The sequence below is a fragment of the Dendroctonus ponderosae genome, unplaced genomic scaffold, assembly GCF_020466585.1.
Source record: "Dendroctonus ponderosae isolate FM_Combo_2020 unplaced genomic scaffold, Dpon_F_20191213v2 Dpon_F_20191213_1, whole genome shotgun sequence".
NCBI lineage: Eukaryota > Metazoa > Arthropoda > Insecta > Coleoptera > Curculionidae > Dendroctonus > Dendroctonus ponderosae.
The window spans coordinates 61,354,051-61,372,115 of NW_026017110.1; the positions used below are offsets into that span (position 1 = coordinate 61,354,051).

Below are 18,065 nucleotides of genomic sequence, written 5' to 3' on the forward strand. Positions count from 1 at the left end.
TTTTCAATTCTCTATCCAACGATGCCAAAAGGAATTCTGTGGCTCGAATGGTTCTTGAGAAACTTCGAATAAAGGCCATTTAGTTATCTCTGGAATGATGTAAAAACGAGCGTTCTTGCTTATTTTGCTTCCGAGAAACATGCAAAACGGGACGGAAAACATGAACTTTTGCAATAATCTTGCACCACCCTTGCACAAAACGACGATCATTTTTCTAATTTCATAGATAACAGAAGACTGTATTTTTTCTACATAACCCCCCCCCTGACTTTAGTTTAGTTGACGCATGTTTGCGCTCAACTCTTTGAAAAATGCATTCGCCATTTTTCAAACACTTGACTCTACAGATGCTAAGTTTCGCGGAAATTTTGCCAGCTTAGTAAATGCCGACATCGGATAAAAGTTGTTGTTGTAAAAGTGTTAACTTTACAAGACATCGGACGTGCGTAAAATACCGGCGGATTGCCGAACGATCGGACATCGCATAAATGGGACTTTGGACATGGACCACAATTTTGCTGCTGGTTAAAAAACTCTATTGGTCATACGCATTTAAATCACAACCGTTATTATACGAAATGCACATACATAGAAACTGTGAAAAATTAAATAGATTCTCATCAAAACAAATTAGGTGGAAATATCGCTTTTATATTTGATTGCAGTCGGTCTATATTCTTTCTTTTCATGGTAAGGACTGTGCGTGGTTGGTGCATGTAAATAAGGAGTAGCACTGAATCGGTGACCTGCAATATCAACTTCATAAACTGCATCCTTCGCAAGAATGTAGTCTCTGGTCACGATCCGATTTTCAACCTTGGCAGGCTTTGAGATGAATCCCAAGCAAATTAGCTTATTTGCGGAAAATCCATAACTGCAAATGAAGGCTTACAATGTTATGTATGTTGCGTTGTTAAAGATGTTTTACCCTGCGGATGTTACAGTACCCACGAATTCGTTGTTTCTGTATAACGGTTCTCCACCCCATGGCCAAATGTCCACATCGGGGTCAATATTATTAAAGTGGAAAAAGACGAGTCTTTTCCTGACGCCAGTCACACTTTGGTTTTGCAAGGCTTCTTTGCCAATAAAACCTTCTTTCTGCAAATGGACTATTATTACAATGCACCGCGAACAGTTACATCATTTCCAGACCTTATCCAGTCTTACGCTCCAGTCGTTTCCAGCCTCATAGGGGGTTGTAAAGCTGTTAAGTTCCTCGGCCCAAAATGGAATAAACCTTTCCAGCCTCATATAACGCTGAGTTAATACTCCTACATCTCTAACGCCGTAGTCTCGTCCAACCTACACGGTTTAATTCAGACTTCCACTCTTAACTGCTCTAACTGCACTTACGGTCATTAACTTGTAATAAACATGTAGAGCATATTCGGAAGGAATATAGAGACAATATCCCGGTTCTCCTGTATGAGTGAACGACATCACCATCACATCCGATGCATAACCGACATTCACCTTCATATACGAAAATGGGGCCACTTTTACGTCGCTATTTGATAATTCACTTAAGAGTTGAGTAGATTTTGGCCCAACTACGTTCAACACCGTATACATGGACGTTAGATCGTTCAAATCCACTCTGGTATTTGCAGAAACATTCCTTTTCATCCATTCGTAAACCCTTGTTTGTTGGCTTGTTGGTGATACCATGAAAAAACTTCCAGAACAAAAGAACTGTATCTTCGCTTCAAAAATATCTTCATAACAACTACCTGTTTGCAGTCTGCCTTACAAGCATGCAATCGTTTTCATATCCTCCTCGAACATTCTGCATTCCGGTGTGAACAATGGACCCCACAGGAACATCTATGTCATTAGAGCAAATTCTTTGCAAGTACTGTAAGGCTTCGTTCCCTGGTGACTGCAATATATATTGTGTAGCTCGCAAAAATTATCAATAGAACCTGGCAAACCAGATAACTACCGATAATTGCACAGAATAAATTCTAAATTCTATTCTACGGCGATGGAAAGGCTCAGAATCTCACGATCTACAAGCTTAATCAGCATCTATTGTATAAATGTTGTCCGTACTTTACGCCTCAAATCCCGAAAAACTCAGCAATTTCGACAAAAGGTTAGTCATCTTAGGGGCAAAAAAGGCTCAAGAATAAATCTTTGTTTCTTAATCCTGGCAATGTAACCGGCAATATATGATTGCATGCACTATTGACTATCACGGAATTTGGTACATAAATTGTAGGGAACAAATTCGGTAAGAGTGGTAGGTACCTTAATTTCGATCTTCGAAAATGAAGACATATCTATTATACCAACTCCCTCTATACAAGCCAGATATTCCTCTTTTACAAAGTCAAAAAATTTCGGCTTGAAAAATGTTCCTTGCGGCATTTTAAGCTGTTGACCCTCTAAAAGAGTAGAGTGGGTGTAAATTATCATTGGTTGCAAAGTGGAATAAACAAGCATATCGAATTCACACGTACTTTCGTAAGTTGAGTCAAAGTAAAGCGCTCGCTCGTACGCCATTTTAATACCGAAAACGGCTCCTCGGGTTTTTAAGACACTATATAATGGAGAACAGCGTAGTTCTCGTGCATATTTATATTCGCACTGGAACGGATATAAAATTGAATAATGTCTAAAAATAATTGAAAGTTTTTATCTCATAATTACTTACTTAATGGCGATGCTTGAAAAGAAAGCAAACTTTAATGGTTCAAATTGGTAAAATGTGATTAAATGAGAAAGTTCGGTTTCTTTTTTGCACGCATTGGAGTCATTCATATATACCTTCCGACAACCTCCTTAATTCGTTGCTTCAAATAGTGTCTACTATTATGGACATTGAGGAATCGCTGCAATATAAAAGGAAGCAAATCCTGCCTTGGTTCACCTTCAATAATCCATTCGGATATAGCTTTGCCAATACCCCCAGCACCCTTTAATAAAATAAAGACTTTAGCCTACTGATACGACAATAATAAAGCTCTGATTACTTGCAGGGAGTTGCCATTCATTCCACAGGCAACAAAATAATTCTTTACTTCTGGCGCTTCGCCTAATATCCAACGTCCATCTGGCGTAAAGTTATCTGGAGAGTTAACCAGTTGGGGTTCTTGACACCCTTTTAAAATTGGAAATCTATTCACAGCGTTTTGCCATAACGGCCCTACAACCATTCTACATGAGCTATCAATTCTTTAATTTGCTTAGCAGCGCAACGTACGAAAATGGCTTAGATCTTGTTTAACGTGCTTCGGCCAGTCTTTAGGCACTCGGCCTTTCTCAAAAGCAGGTTTAGCTTCTGGTTCAAACCATCCCACCATTAGCCCATTCTGATATTCTCTTGCGTATGTGTAACTATCATAGCACCTAACTACGGGCAGAGGGTGCTTCATGTCTTGATCTAAAACTGGATGATTTCCGTGTTAGACCACCGCATTTTCTTTTAAAAATTTATGAAGAACCCAAAATATTACCTGCAGTGGCATAGAAATGTTCAGCAGGATAAGCGGGTATTCTAACTTTGGGGTCGCAGTGTAATCCTAATTCCCGCGCCCACATTCCAGCGCAATTAACAAAATATTCACACTGAATTATTCCTAAAAAGTAGCGCGAATAATTTTGTGCTGGTTTATAAAGGAAAATTACCTTTGTCTGTTTCAACGCCTTGCACACAGTTATTGTTTGTTAAAACGTTAGTAACGGTTGTGTTTTCGATATAGTTTGCGCCACCTTTTTGAGCTAATAGAGCCAGAGCATCGCATATGGCTTTCGGATTAATCACTGCGTCATCGGGAACCCAAACACCTCCTGCAATATAATTGCTGAATAATTTTTTGTGGGTGGCACTATAGCAAAACAAGCCCATAAACAGCGCGTACCTAAACCACAAATCCGCAGCGGAATAACAACTATTTCTATGTGCTGAGTGAACTAGGGAAACTGGTATTAATTAATAACACTAATAATTAATGCATGGGCCACTATAGAAAGCAAAGTTAAACACTCATGCTAAAATAGCACTTGAGACAACAAACTACCGAATACCTTCCAAATCATCGACTCTCAAATAAGGATGCTTTCGCTGAATTTCTGTATTGCTAAGTAATTCACAATGTAAACCAGTGGGCAAATTGTATGCGACTCTTCTTTTAAGAGCAATAAGTCTATCTTTAGTCTGAGCTAAATTTAAACTACCACATTGTTTCATCTCGACGTTATAGCCCATATTTTGTAACTTTTTATACAAGTTTATACTATACCTAGAATAAAATATATTACGATTTACTAGAGCTACTTTTTGCACGCCTTCTGCTCAGCTCTTAGACAGCAATATCTTGCGTTTTTTAAATTACTTTGCGTATATAGAGAAAAACGTTCATGGCCTCTCATTTGATAGTCCAGTTATCTAACTAAGTAATAATGATAACTTGCCATATAACGTTTCGGTGCGAAATGGGCTTAAATAATCCAAGGGTTCCAGATCCGAAGTGAGATGTCCCACTTCCGATTTTCCTCTGTTCAACTACTGTAACATCATTCCATCCACTTTGCACCAAGTGATATGCAACTGAATTTGCAACAACACCGGCGCCAGCAATTACAACTCGTGATTGAGTGGGAATTGTGGACATGGCTCTAGAATGTCCACGAAATGCTTCATGTGATGCTTGAATAACTTTTTGGGGGCTCAGAAGTCCGCGGTTTATCATCTTCACCGCTGAACTAAAACTTCAACAACAGTTTGGGGCTCAGAGATCTCAGGTCACATCACCTGGGAAGTGACTACAGCAAAACCAGGTCCCGGGGCAGCTGGAAAGTAATTTAATTTATCGTATATGTACATTTGCTATAATTAGATATCAGCAAATGCTTCATTTCCAAGATGCATATTACGGTTTACACACCACAAACTCAATTATCAGAAGTAAAATTCAAACTTTCGCATTTTGCGTGAGAACCAGAAACATTTTTAAGATTATGATCTATATAAAAAAGCGCGTATTTTAATGATCCATCCGGCAATGATAACTGAAACTTTGCAGCCCAAGCGCTTCTCCAAATAAGAGCCAAAGGATCGAGCGGTTTTTAAGATCCGCGTTACTTTCAATTTTTCACATTTTGCGTGAAAACTAGAAACATTTCTAAGTTGATGATTTACATAAAAAAGTGTGTATTTTAATGTTCTATCCGGCAATGACAACTGGAACATTACGGCCCAGCGGTTCTCCTAATACAAGCCAAGGGCTACGAGCGATTTTCAAGATCCGAGTTAATTTCAATTTTTCACGTTTTGCGTGAAAACTAGAAACATTTCTAAGTTGATGATTTATATAAAAAAGTGCGTATTTTAATGTTCTATCAGACAATGACAACTGGAACATTACAGCCCAAGCGGTTTTCCTAATACAAGCCAAGGGCTACGAGCGATTTTCAAGATCCGCGTTAATTTCAATTTTTCACATTTTGCGTGGAAACTAGAAACATTTCTAAGTTGATGATTTATATAAAAAAGTGCGTATTTTAATGTTCTATCCGGCAATGACAACTGGAACATTACAGCCCTAGCGGTTCTCCTAATACAAGCCAAGGGCTACGAGCGATATTCAAGATCCGCGTTAATTTCAATTTTTCACATTTTGCGTGGAAACAGAAACATTTCTAAGTTGACGATTTATATAAAAAAGTGCGTATTTTAATGTTCTATCCGGCAATGACAACTGGAACATTGCAGCCCAAGCGGCTCTCCTAATACAAGCCAAGGGCTACGAGCGGTTTTTCAGATCCGCGTTAATTTCAATTTTTCACATTTTGCGTGGAAACTAGAAACATTTCTAAGTTGACGATTTATATAAAAAAAAGTGCGTATTTTAATGTTCTATCCGGCAATGACAACTGGAACATTACAGCCCAAGCGCTTCTCCAAATATGAGCCAAAGGCTTCAAGCAATTTTCAAGATCCGCGTTAATTTCAAATTTTGCGTGGAAACTAAAACTAAGTTGATGATTTATATAAAAAAGTGAGTATTTTAATGATCCATCCGACAATGACAACTGGAACTTTACAGCCCAAGCGCTTCTCCAAATAAGAGCCAAAGGATCCGAGCGGTTTTCAAGATCCGCGTTAATTTCGATTTTTCACATTTCGCGTGAAAACTAGAAACATTTCTAATTTTTTATGTAACGCCTCACCTTGCTGCACCTCAAAAGAAATTGGGGATGAAATAAGGGGTTCGACCAACGAGGTACGACCTTTTCTGGAACTAATTGAAATTTGTTATGCAATGACAAGCTTACCTTGCGATGAGCAAAGATAGTAAGAACATTAACTTGTTCTTAACTCAGCTGCCGCCTGTATCTTAGGAAGCTTTTCGCAGTAATTAATTTAACATGGTATAATTAAAGATAAACAAAAATACTCAGAAACATAACCGCACTTAATCCACAGATCACAGAGGTTATTCTGTGATCTGTGACTTACTCTATGATTAGCCAACTTCAATGTGCTGCAGCATACATGACCTATTTAAAGCTAAATGATTTTATTCGTTTAATTTCTTTATTTACATAAATAGCAAGGCAGTTTCCAATTGGAATATATGCCAAAATTTTCAGAAAACAATATAAATTTTTTAGACCCCATTTATAGATTCATCAGCACATCTCATTAATCAAAATTGTACAAATATCAATGTAGAAAACACCAGAAGTACATAGTTTTTTTAAATCACAATTAATTATATTGGCTGTAGGCATTTCAATATATCACCGTAAATAGTACTGAATATTCAATTCTAATTTGGTCAATTAATATTTGAATAAAATGACCGGTATTAGGGTTTTTAAATCACTTTTAATAAAGTTGGTCACATGATGAAAATAACTTGCCACAAATGTCAAACAGAACTTCAGCAGATTGGTGAGAAAACTGAACTGAGTGAAATGATAAAAGTTCTCATTTGTTATTGAGACATAAATTCCTCGTATTGAGTTATAGTATGATATTGTATGAATTTGCATAGTGTTTAATCAAATAGTTCGAAACGTTATTAGTGTGAGTGGGGTTGCAAAGGCAGGAGTTTTAATACAAAGTGATAAAAAATGGCAGCCTTACCAAGAAGAATAATCAAGGAAACTCAACGATTAATGCAGGAACCCGTGCCAGGAATTAGCGCTGTTCCAGATGAAAGCAATGCTCGTTATTTCCATGTAATTGTAACTGGACCGGAAGACTCACCATTTGAAGGTGGCCTTTTCAAGCTAGAATTATTCCTGCCTGAAGACTACCCTATGTCGGCACCAAAAGTTCGATTTATTACAAAGATATACCATCCAAATATAGACAGACTAGGTAGAATTTGTCTAGATATCCTAAAAGAAAAGTGGTCTCCAGCACTTCAAATACGTACAGTACTATTATCAATTCAGGCTTTATTAAGTGCACCAAACCCAGATGATCCTCTAGCAAATGATGTTGCCGAATTATGGAAAGAAAATGAGTCTGAGGCTATTAGAAATGCTAAAGAGTGGACACGAAGATACGCTATGGACAATTAATTACGTTGATAAAATATCCTAAACATTATACTTTTAACTTCTAGATAATGGATTCTGTAGGCTGGCACATACATTCATCTTACTGTTTTAGTACGTTTATTATATAGAAACAGACAAAAATTATATCAGTCATATAATATTTGGTAAGTTTCGAATAGTACATATGATCAATGTGCTAATGTGAAAACATCTGTAATTGCCAGTCTATTTCATCTATCTTTCATTTTATGAAGAAAACATTCCAAATCACAACCACTTCTCATCTGAAGCATACATTGAATATTCGGGGATTTTTTGTCGCTACTTTGAACATATTTTAGGCATAATGCTTTTTTATTTCCAGTGACTGCAAGCGCTAGTCAGGTTGCAATACTACGCATAGTTTTTATTGATATTCTCTATTGCAACATTAAGTGATTTGGAATGTTCCTTATTATCGCGTAATTAACATGGTAATTCCATGTTCATTTTTAACATTGACTAAACGGAATCAAACATTTTCCGCGGTCGTGCAGAGCCAAAGTTATAAAATTTAACTTTAAATCAATTTGAGAGTGAAATTACCATGTCCCTTACAATAGAGTTCGAAGAAATGTGTTGCAAGATGTATAATCTATTTTGAAACCCATATTAACGATGTAACTGAGTTTTATCATATAGTTTAATGTTATTTGGAGACAGTGGCATAAAGGAAGATTGTAATCAATTTCAGCATTTTATCACTAAATCAAAATTACTTACGACGCATTAAAGCCCCGTTTGTAGGTTTTTGGTATTTACCAAATAGAGAACAATATATAATTGACCAAACATTTACGCTTTGGTATATTATTTCAGTGCTAGGCATGTTTAAAAGGGTGAACTGTAGTTTGTTGTAAATAAAGTTATGTAAGGCTTTTTACGAATAAATTCCTTTCAATAATCCATTCAGATTTTTTTTTGTAGATCTTAATTTGTGGGACGCGGAAATATTTTTTTTTGGGAATGGGGGACAATCAAACAAATTTACTGTCAAAAGCGGTTTATTTCGCCAAATCTCATAACTCAATTACACTTTATTGGTTTTTGCAGTGCTCGATTTCTTCTTGGAAGTGTTGTCCATGAACCTCGCGTCTCGCTGAAAAAAAGTCTTCATTTAATGGGCGAAAATAAAAAAATATAAATTCTTATAACTGAAATTAAAAATCAGAACTGCAGGGATATCATCTTGTTTCAGATAGTGTGATGTTCATCATTTGTCAATTTAAGCATAAAATAGCATGTTAACTGATTTTTAGTTACCTTTTTATATAATACATCTGTTCCTCTGTGTTTTGCGACGAATGTAAAGAGGAGGACTGCGGATGTTCTGGAAAGATGCTTTTAAAATTAAAATACGCGTACATTAATCAGCTAGTGATTGGGAATATCTGGGGATATTTTCATCAAAACACACGATGCATTAATTCTATTAATATTTCATGTATGTTCTTACCTAACAAAATTCCTTAAATCATCGGGTGAGGAATAACCGTCTCCTAGGTTGGCCAAGCAGTCTTGACCAAAATCACCATTGTTACCTGTGTGTTGGATCTTTTCCAAATGCCATTGACATAAACTAAAAAAAATATGTATTAATGCTCTACTTCAAGATAAGCATATAAACCTAATGAACTAGTAAAATCAGAACTGCAGGGATATCATCCTTTATCAGATAGTGTGATATTTTCATCATATGGTTCAAGGGCAAATCATTGTAATTTTGTTTTTAATAATTATAATCAGGTTCATTGTTTCAGTTTGTTTGCTTTTTATGTTGTTTCTCCAAAAACTGATTAAGCACAATTTGTTCATGGAAATTCTTTAAAATGTTGGTTGGGAGCAGTTATGGTGTAGTGTCATTAACAGAATTTACTATTTGCCTTATGGCAGGTTTACGAATAAAGAATTATATTTATATATTTTTTATTAGTCAGCCATAACCACGTGGAACTATAGCTAACCATCATTTAACCCTTCATCAATTGAAATACCATGGAATCCATTGAAATAAAAACAATATTAGTGATGTAAAATCTCTCACCTCTGAATACTCGAATTCACACCATGTTTGAGACATTACGGATCACAAAGTGTTTCGGCAATTTATGGTTTGATAAAAGGATTAGAATCAAGAAATGTGTTCATCAACGACTATGGCAAAAAACACAGATCATGAATGAAAAAATTGTACATGAAACTCAACTTTTATACAAACTTCATTACCAAACTACCAACACTATGGAATTAAAGCACTGTTTCCGGTGTTTTGTCCTCTTTAATATCGGCGTTTATAGTTATTTTAATTTCAACTACGGAAAGTAACCATGTACTAATCATTGTTATAGCATCAAAAATGTGTGTAAAAACTTTTAAGTCGCCACAATTGGCAGTTTTATTCAATCAAAAATCCCCTAAAAAAAGATAGCGATACCTCCATCAAATGATTTTAACTTTTTTCGAAAAAAAATTGTTTCACTCTCATTTGTTTTTATAGATATGTAATTGTTTTCAAATGTGAGTAAATATCTTAAAATAACTACACTTACATTCATTCCCATTCAGTTTTTTTAATTATATTTGTTACCTTCGCCATATCTGTTGGCAGGCGTGTTCGTGTTGCCATTTTCAGTTTTGTATACATATTATATTTTTGACCAAAAAGTTATAAAAAGAGTTTTTCATTTTAAGCCGATGCCTAACTAAAAAGGGGTTTGTAAGTATTTAGGATTCCATTGCAATGGAAGAGAAACTGTCGATTAATTAAAGAACATTTTTTTGTAAGTACATTTCTGAATAATTGTAAGTAATTTTCTTAATACGAATAAAATAACTTTACTGTTCTTAAATTTCCTTTGGTTACTGTGGTAAACCAATTACATATCATCAGGGCTGTAAAAAAGCTGTTGAAATATAAATAAACATTTGCCTGCCAATCAGTGGCAACTAACCCCAGATAGAACGCCCCAATTTAAAACCCGTATCATTAAGATTTCTAAATTAGAAACATCTATTTGGAATTTTTCTATGGCCAATTATTCATTATAGAGCAAAATTTTCAAAAAAGCTGATACCGTTGCGGTATTCTGCACGTTCAAAAAAGCATATGGTTAACACAAACCAAGAATGTTATTGCAAAAGTAAAATGAAATAAATTGATAAAATTATTTTAAAAGCAAAGGAATGGCAAATACGGGAGGCAGTGTAAAGGAAATATGTGATAATGTGGCACTTGCAAGAGAAATGACTGTATTGTCAAACTATGAAAATGCTGTGATTTATTATGAAGGATCTCTTCAACTTATCTCCAAATTTATTTCTCAAATATCTGATCCGATCAGAAAAGACAAATGGCAGCAGGTAATGTACATTTGATTTTTTAACGTTTAGATTTTCTTCTAGCATGTAATTTTAGATGCAAATGAAAGTTAACAAAGAGTATAATGCTCTAAGAGAGTTGAAAACAATATTAGACACATTTAAATTTGAATGCAGTGGTGATCTACCTATAGGTGCTAGGAGAAGGGATTTGCCACCTGACTCGAGTATTATAGATCTAGGAATTCCCGGTGACCCAGATGTTTGGCCTGCACCTACTCCGGTTGACCATGGAAACGTTCCAAGGTATTTGATTCAAACAAGATTAGTATCAGTTTGTCTCCAACAATCCTCTACTAACTAGAACCAAAGTAAAGGCCAGTAGTAACAGAAGATCAGACATCAAAAAAGGAGGACAGACTAGTGCGAGAGCAAGTTCTTCCACTACGTCTAGAAGATCAGAGATTGTCAAGCCACTAAATAAAGGCACTAAAAAAGATGAAAGACCCTCCAGCTCCAAGTCGGAAAGGTAACTTGTATGCCTTTTTGAACTTCTGAACTTGAATTAATTTTTAGGAACAATGACAATGCAAACGATACAGAATCTGCTGGTAAAGCGGAGGCAAAAGAGGAGCAACCAGAAGAAAAGAAATTCGAATGCAACGGAATGGAGCGGGAATTAGCTGACATCCTAGAAAGAGACATAGTGCAAAAGAATCCAAATATTAGATGGGATGACATTGCTGATTTACACGAAGCAAAAAGATTATTGGAAGAGGCTGTTGTGTTGCCGATGTTGATGCCTGACTTCTTCACAGGCATGTAAATTAACTGGTCTTGGCATCCAGAAGTACATTTACAACCTTACAGGTATAAGGAGACCTTGGAAGGGGGTTTTAATGGTGGGACCCCCAGGTACAGGCAAGACCATGCTGGCTAAAGCAGTAGCTACCGAATGTGGCACAACATTCTTTAATGTATCTTCTTCAACTTTAACATCGAAATATAGGGGAGAATCTGAGAAAATGGTCAAATTATTATTTGAAATGGTAAGTTATATTTCTCGTACATGTGTATTTTGACTATTGATCATTTGTAGGCGCGATTCTATGCTCCAAGCACCATTTTTATTGATGAAATAGACTCGCTTTGCTCTAGAAGAGGATCAGAATCAGAGCACGAGGCATCTAGAAGGGTCAAGTCCGAACTACTGGTTCAAATGGACGGAATTACAGCACACAATGGGGAACCCGGCAAAATAGTGATGGTGTTAGCAGCCACAAATTTCCCTTGGGATATTGACGAAGCTCTTCGCCGCAGATTGGAGAAGAGAATTTACATTCCTTTGCCCACATTAGAAGGCAGAGAAGCGCTTTTAAAAATAAACTTACGAGAAGTTAAACTAGATCCGAATGTGAATCTTAAAAACATCGCCCGCAAACTCGATGGATATTCCGGTGCTGATGTTACCAATGTATGTCGCGATGCATCGATGATGTCCATGAGGAGGAAGATTTGTGGTTTGAGACCTGATCAGATCAAGCAATTACCGAAAGAAGAATTAGATCTTCCGGTTACCGCGCAAGATTTCGAAGAAGCCATTGTAAAAAATAATAAAAGTGTTTCCAAGGAAGATCTCGGTAGATATGAGAAGTGGATGAATGAATTTGGATCTTCTTGATAGTTTGAATAGGCTTCAGGAAATACTATTAGTCTTAATAACACCATATACTTAATACTTTACTCGATTTTCGATACTACAATTCTATGTAGTTAATTTTCCAAGTTGCTAACACAACCTGTGGTCAATAGATGGTTTATTGTGCGGGAATGGCATTCCTAATATAATTGAGATGTTTACTTTTTCAAATAATTTCGATAATGTTGTCTATTGTTAGTTTTACTATTGACTTAAATTTACTCTACTATTTGTTTGACTACTTTTTGTATATTTACCTATTTATTGTTGAATAATAAAATAATGTTTTAATTCGACGTGTTTGTTCTTTGGTATTTAGTGTAGTCGTTGTGCCCTGCTTTAGAGACTGTTTTTACGAAGGAATTACGTTCGGAATCCCTGCTTTAATAAATTTTAAGAGACCTGTTTTTGAAAACGAAAGAAGTTTACGCCTGTATAATCAGAAGGGTTTCGAGCATAGTTTATTTGGAATTTATTGGCCGGCTACATATAGTTGCCGATGGAAAATGTTTGTTCAATAGAACGCCGGATTTTTGCAGTTTAGTGGTGGACGCCACTGGTTTAAGTATTCGTTTTCGTTGGGACGCCGCGACGTCAGGGTGGCATTGCGGCGTCGCACAAATCGACGCATGGCGTCTAATTTTTTGAATAATCCTGTAAATTTGTGAATAATTTTTAATAGCAACGTGCTCGAACAAATAGAAATAATCGCGGTAATTCCAACAGTCAGTACTAAAAGTGGAAAGCTGGTTTTTGAAGAGTTATAAACCGGTTGCCGGCGCTCCAATGGAAATATTGATTTTGGGTGGACATGACTTGTATATAAAACATCCCTCGTTTGTACATGTACATAATTCGGTGCAGGATGCCGAAAATCAATTGTGTAACTAAACAGAGTGTCGCGATTAATAATCCAGAGGAAGACTGCAGTTTGGTGAATTTATTGGGATCTCATTAAATTTATTACTTTCCAGTAGCAAACATGCATGAATATTGATTTACGTCAACATATCTTACTTGTTGGTTAGTGTGGTTTCGCCATCCATGTCGATCAGGAAATCACTTTCATGTAAAATCATCAAAATTATTGTTGAAGCGGTATGTATTCACTGTAGTCGCGTAGATAGAGATTCATTAGAGGAAAACTGCACTCCAATAGCTGAAACACTTGCCTACGAAATATTAAAGTATAAAATTGTTCGAAATATAGTGATTTAGTTCATGCACGTCTGTAGACATGAAATAAAACACAAAGTTTCTAGCAATTATATTTCAACAGTAGACAAGTGTTTCAGCAACGGGGATGCAATTTTGAAAAGCGCAATTCGGATTTTATATGCCTAAGTTTGATTTCTTATTGAACCTATATCCTCTTACTCTTAACACAATAAACTTGCAGTAAATATGAGTTGTATACACAGGGTGTTGAAAGTTTTCAAACCTGGCAAATGAAAATGAGCCCTGAAAGTCCAATTATGGCCAATTTCTTATTGCTCTGAGTAACGGATGATTTACTTATATTATAACATTTAATTGTTCAAACGGTGTCTGATACTGCTGTTTCGCAATTGATTCCTTAAATTACTGACTAAATCGCTTTGAAAGTCCCGCTTGAGGTTGCACCTTCGTGAAAGATCACTCAGAAGTGACACTGACAATATGGAAAACAAAACAATCACTCGAAAGTGGGGCTAGGAATTGTTTTTATTGAACTTAACTAGAAAACAGAGCGTTTATTACATTTTAATAATGTTTCTATTAATTACTATCACAATTGCCGGCGATAATAGACAGTCTTTTTGATCTACGCAGCGTTTACTATGGGAACTATATAATTAGAGATGACCAGTCTGACTCTACCTCTGGATAATATTGATGTGAGTGAAAATACTGAACAAATTAGTAAGTTGTTTCCGAAGTGTAGACCCAGGAGTGATATTAATTTAAATCCCATTGTCGCTTCATCAAAGGATCATGAGTGTGTGGAAAATACTTCTACAAACACGGTCATGAATGTCCAGGATGAAAATGATAGGTAAGCAGATCTTGTCTCTAGCAATCATTTCAAGACTTAACTATCAGTCTGAACCTTTTATAAAATTAGGTGAGCATTTAAAACACCCTGTTTTTCATTCACTCTCTTTTCAAAACTCTTCATTTCTATTTGGGTCAGGTTTTATTATATTTAGCTACTACTCAGAATACGTGTTTATACATAATGGTCTGAATTTAATCTATGATATTCTGGCAATAATCTACATCAGTAGGTTATGAAGTCTATATACACGATGGCTCAAAAGTGGAGATGACTAGAATAATAAAAATTTCGTTTTTGCAGGACTTCTAACATTTTTATTTACTCATCAGGGCACCTAATTCCCAAACGAAACCCCATTGGGGCATACATGTCTCTCTGATATTTACTTCCTTACTTATTAACGTATATTCATATTATATCACTAAAATCGGAACATTTTTATAAAAAAAAATATATATAATATATAAATAATCTTTATTTCCTACAGAAAAAGGCTATCGACCCAATCGGTCTTTCTGCCCTATTAAAAAATATTTTCACCAGAAAACTTGTATTGAATCGCAAGGGGTTAAAGGAGACTGCAAACACTGCTGGACACTTTTCGGTTGGCCATCCTGTATATTGCAAGTAGTCAAACTCAACACAAACAAAAGTTCAATTATTTCAATAAATACGTCTTGCACAAAATGTTTTATTTACCTATGTAAATTTTAAATTTTTTTATTATGCATTTATGTAGTTTTTTATCCGGGGTCCGCGGCCAAAAGAGCTTGGGATCCACTGTTACAAATCAACAAATAATACTAAAAATCTCGAGTTGGTCAGATCCGAAAATCTACTACATGTTGATACGCGTTAATGCAAATAAATAAAAAAATTTAGTTTTTTTGAAATAAAAATACCGATTTTTTAATTTTCTTTAAATGCTACCTAATTTTATAGAGGAAGTTTAAATTAGCTGATTATCTCCAAGCACTTATACATATAAGTTTCTTCCATTTCATCAACAAATAATGTTCCATCATGAAGTTATTTCATTACCATACAAGATCTGCTGCATTTGCCTTTATATACAGAATTTAAATTCATCAAGTACTTAATTGCATGTTTGGTTAAGCGACAGAGAGTTAGTAGCTAAAAACAGATATTAATAAAAGTCAACAATATTACATTTTGCGAGTCCGCATAGCATCATGATGCAAAAAGCGTTTAGAAACCACGGAATCGAACTTTTGCAGGTGGGTGGCAGATAGTTCCTGTAATATTAATAGAGACAATAATTCTCCATGTTACTCACCAGATGATGATTGTATGTCAGAGCACAAGTCGTCTAGTGGAACCTATAAATTAAGAGATTCTAGGTAGATATAAAAATACAGAACTTTAAAGGGATATTTAGTAATTGCACTAAGCAAATCTATTACTACAATAGCGAAACGTTAAAAGCAAATAATTTAAGGATAATTGAGATTGCGGGTGGCCGAGAACTGTATTCGCAAAGTAGAACGAAAGCGGTACGAAAGTCTAGAAGTAGTCAATATTTAGGAGAAGATGGAGAACGGAAATTACAGAGATTGCCAATGAAGCAACAAGGTGTATGGGAGCTGCGTAGTAAAAATAATGAAGCCAAAAAAGTAATAAATACATTAGCTACTATACACAGAGCGATCAAAAGAACAAATGCTTTTCCCAGGTTGGAAATACTCGAGAGTATACTGACACAATATTTTCAACTGAAGTGGGTCCGATGACACACGGAAAAGAATCTCAAAGTCCATCAAAGAAGCAGCAAAGCCCTACTAATATGCCTTTTCCGGAGGAAGTTGTTGTTTTTGATGATATAGGCGATGGTTGGGGTAGTGATAAGGAAAAGCAACATGAACCCCACGAAAATGAACAAAGCGGTTTCACTGCTAGTCATTCGTATGACTCAAACAACATTGATAGTGATAAAGTAACTAAGGTAACTTACACACTACTTACTAATTCGCAAACTCGCAGTTACCCTGAACTCGTTCTTAGGTAATTGGAAGTTTGCCAATAGCAGTATACGACGGTTCCCCCAGGCGGTATGGTCCGCGACAAACAGGAACCAATAATTCTCATATGCAGTTGCCTAGCGCACAGAGCTTGTTGGCGTCTCCTAGTGTATATCCTCCAAGGCCTGGGTTCCCTCAAAGGATCGTTACTAGTCCCAATCCCAGTGAAAAAGAATGTAATAATAGTAATGTAGAGAATAATTCCTATAACGTAAGTATTTTTTTGAAGGTCCTGGCAATGTGTTGCATATAATATGCTCAAACATTAAGCTGATTATGCAGTGTGTTGATGGAAACGATTGATGAAAATTTTTTTGCGCATTTTCTAATGCTGTTTCACATATGCGTGAACATTATTGAAGGCGATGAGGTAACGGTCAAAGTTGTCTTCTTCCCATGACTGATTCTGGAACTGGTGCTGTTGCTGTATTTATACCACCCTCTATCTGTGGAATGGCGATAGAGTGGGGAAAAAGAGCGCGCGGCTTCTGGTTTAACGCAGAACTCGAAACAGGCGTTGCGCTGCGCATCGGCTTCTCAGCACCAGTTGAAGAATCAGTCATCGAAAGACCACTTCGAGTTTCGATAATTTTCACCGCAAATGTGAGCGAAACGTCGGGAAGTACAGTAATACCAAAGGTCCACGGTTCATAATCCCAGAAAACTTATCAACGTATATTTTAACCAGCCGTGATAGTCGTAACTGAAATGTTTTGCGGATTCATTCCGGACACTGTATAGTCAGTTTTAGGTTTGTTGGAGGAATTGGTATCAGGAGGGGGCGTTATATTAACTTTTTAACCACGTACTCTCCTTGAAATTGAATTTAGCAGTTCGGGCAACATTTAACTTGTAGATAAGTTCTATATTGTTGAGGCGGATTCATTTTTTTACAAACTTTTTGTTGGGTATTTTGCCTCAAAAATTTTTGTCTTTAAAAAAGACAGAATTTCCTCACGTCTTCTATTACAGATTGATAAATAGTGCTCCTATTTTGCAATAAGAACCTGCGACACACTTAGGCTCAAGCTGTAAGAGAAAATTCCAATTAGAAAAGAAATTAATTTCAAAAATTACCTTGACGTTTCGATAGCTATTTTCTGCTATTTTCTGCTATCGTTATCAAAAGAACCTAAATGAACTAATAATATTCAACATTTCGACTCAAATCACCCGATAATGGTTAAAAAAGTGGTTTTTAGTCTATATGATAGAGCAAAAATAATTTGTAATCGATCTAATTTTTCCAAAGAAAAACAATTTATAAAAGAAATTCTAAATATCAATAATTATCCAAATTCTTTTATTGAAACATTTTTTAACGAAATTGAATTCCCACGAACAAAACAAAATCAAAATAAACCTATTACGAACCTTTTCATTCCATTTATTCCAGGACTTTCAGATCAAA

At 35.8% G+C, this 18,065-nt stretch overlaps 5 protein-coding genes across 27 annotated transcripts in view; 3 read left to right on the plus strand and 2 right to left on the minus strand.

Annotated features, from left to right (window-relative positions):
* Window positions 1–513: 513 nt before the first annotated feature.
* On the minus strand, window positions 514–6,474 carry LOC109540865 (pyruvate dehydrogenase phosphatase regulatory subunit, mitochondrial). 2 transcript variants are annotated; one of them, XM_019909361.2, is made up of 15 exons: window positions 6,283–6,474; window positions 4,420–4,797; window positions 4,033–4,247; window positions 3,634–3,795; window positions 3,462–3,584; window positions 3,209–3,394; window positions 2,979–3,151; window positions 2,773–2,921; window positions 2,466–2,620; window positions 2,254–2,390; window positions 1,734–1,882; window positions 1,357–1,678; window positions 1,156–1,305; window positions 929–1,101; window positions 514–874 (listed from the first exon to the last, which is right to left on the minus strand). In XM_019909361.2, the coding sequence occupies exons 2-15, from the start codon at window positions 4,695–4,697 to the stop codon at window positions 631–633; spliced, it is 2,616 nt and encodes an 871-aa protein (XP_019764920.1). In that variant the 5' UTR covers window positions 4,698–4,797; window positions 6,283–6,474; the 3' UTR covers window positions 514–630. The 2 variants fall into 2 exon arrangements, with proteins under 2 accessions (XP_019764920.1, XP_019764919.1); XM_019909360.2 differs by lacking the exon at window positions 6,283–6,474 and adding an exon at window positions 6,178–6,276.
* Window positions 6,475–6,865: 391 nt separating this feature from the next.
* LOC109540894 (ubiquitin-conjugating enzyme E2 N) lies at window positions 6,866–8,466 on the plus strand. The gene has a single exon (XM_019909419.2). The coding sequence runs from the start codon at window positions 7,087–7,089 to the stop codon at window positions 7,540–7,542; it is 456 nt and encodes a 151-aa protein (XP_019764978.1). The 5' UTR covers window positions 6,866–7,086; the 3' UTR covers window positions 7,543–8,466.
* An 80-nt stretch (window positions 8,467–8,546) lies between these two features.
* On the minus strand, window positions 8,547–13,678 carry LOC109540896. 5 transcript variants are annotated; one of them, XR_002172262.2, is made up of 4 exons: window positions 9,605–9,768; window positions 9,017–9,139; window positions 8,824–8,951; window positions 8,547–8,659 (listed from the first exon to the last, which is right to left on the minus strand). XR_002172262.2 is itself a non-coding variant. In XM_019909422.2 (4 exons), the coding sequence occupies exons 1-4, from the start codon at window positions 13,654–13,656 to the stop codon at window positions 8,591–8,593; spliced, it is 321 nt and encodes a 106-aa protein (XP_019764981.1). In that variant the 5' UTR covers window positions 13,657–13,678; the 3' UTR covers window positions 8,547–8,590. The 5 variants fall into 5 exon arrangements, 3 of the variants coding, with proteins under 3 accessions (XP_019764981.1, XP_019764980.1, XP_019764982.1); XR_002172261.2 differs by having other exon boundaries at window positions 8,824–8,890; window positions 9,605–9,764; XM_019909422.2 differs by lacking the exon at window positions 9,605–9,768 and adding an exon at window positions 13,595–13,678 and having other exon boundaries at window positions 8,824–8,890.
* LOC109540874 (katanin p60 ATPase-containing subunit A-like 1) lies at window positions 10,148–12,873 on the plus strand. Of its 5 annotated transcripts, none has more exons than XM_019909376.2 (7): window positions 10,148–10,340; window positions 10,742–10,920; window positions 10,976–11,184; window positions 11,243–11,407; window positions 11,455–11,696; window positions 11,749–11,927; window positions 11,978–12,873. In XM_019909376.2, the coding sequence occupies exons 2-7, from the start codon at window positions 10,744–10,746 to the stop codon at window positions 12,557–12,559; spliced, it is 1,554 nt and encodes a 517-aa protein (XP_019764935.1). In that variant the 5' UTR covers window positions 10,148–10,340; window positions 10,742–10,743; the 3' UTR covers window positions 12,560–12,873. The 5 variants fall into 5 exon arrangements, with proteins under 5 accessions (XP_019764935.1, XP_019764937.1, XP_019764936.1 ...); XM_019909378.2 differs by having other exon boundaries at window positions 10,154–10,340; window positions 10,737–10,920; XM_019909377.2 differs by having other exon boundaries at window positions 10,155–10,362; window positions 10,737–10,920.
* Window positions 13,588–18,065, plus strand: part of LOC109540861 — a 15,779-nt gene continuing 11,301 nt past the window's right edge. For 3 of the 14 annotated variants that reach the window (XM_048660733.1, XM_048660736.1, XM_048660738.1), the window contains exons 1-5: window positions 13,997–14,612; window positions 15,854–15,976; window positions 16,075–16,249; window positions 16,309–16,578; window positions 16,638–16,865. In XM_048660733.1, coding sequence (XP_048516690.1) covers window positions 14,419–14,612; window positions 15,854–15,976; window positions 16,075–16,249; window positions 16,309–16,578; window positions 16,638–16,865 — 990 coding nt within the window. In that variant the 5' untranslated portion in view covers window positions 13,997–14,418. Of the gene's footprint in view, window positions 13,676–13,995; window positions 14,613–15,853; window positions 15,977–16,074; window positions 16,250–16,308; window positions 16,579–16,637; window positions 16,866–18,065 lie in introns of those variants that run through there. The other 11 variants (XM_019909352.2, XM_019909353.2, XM_048660735.1 and 8 more) reach the window with 10 other exon arrangements.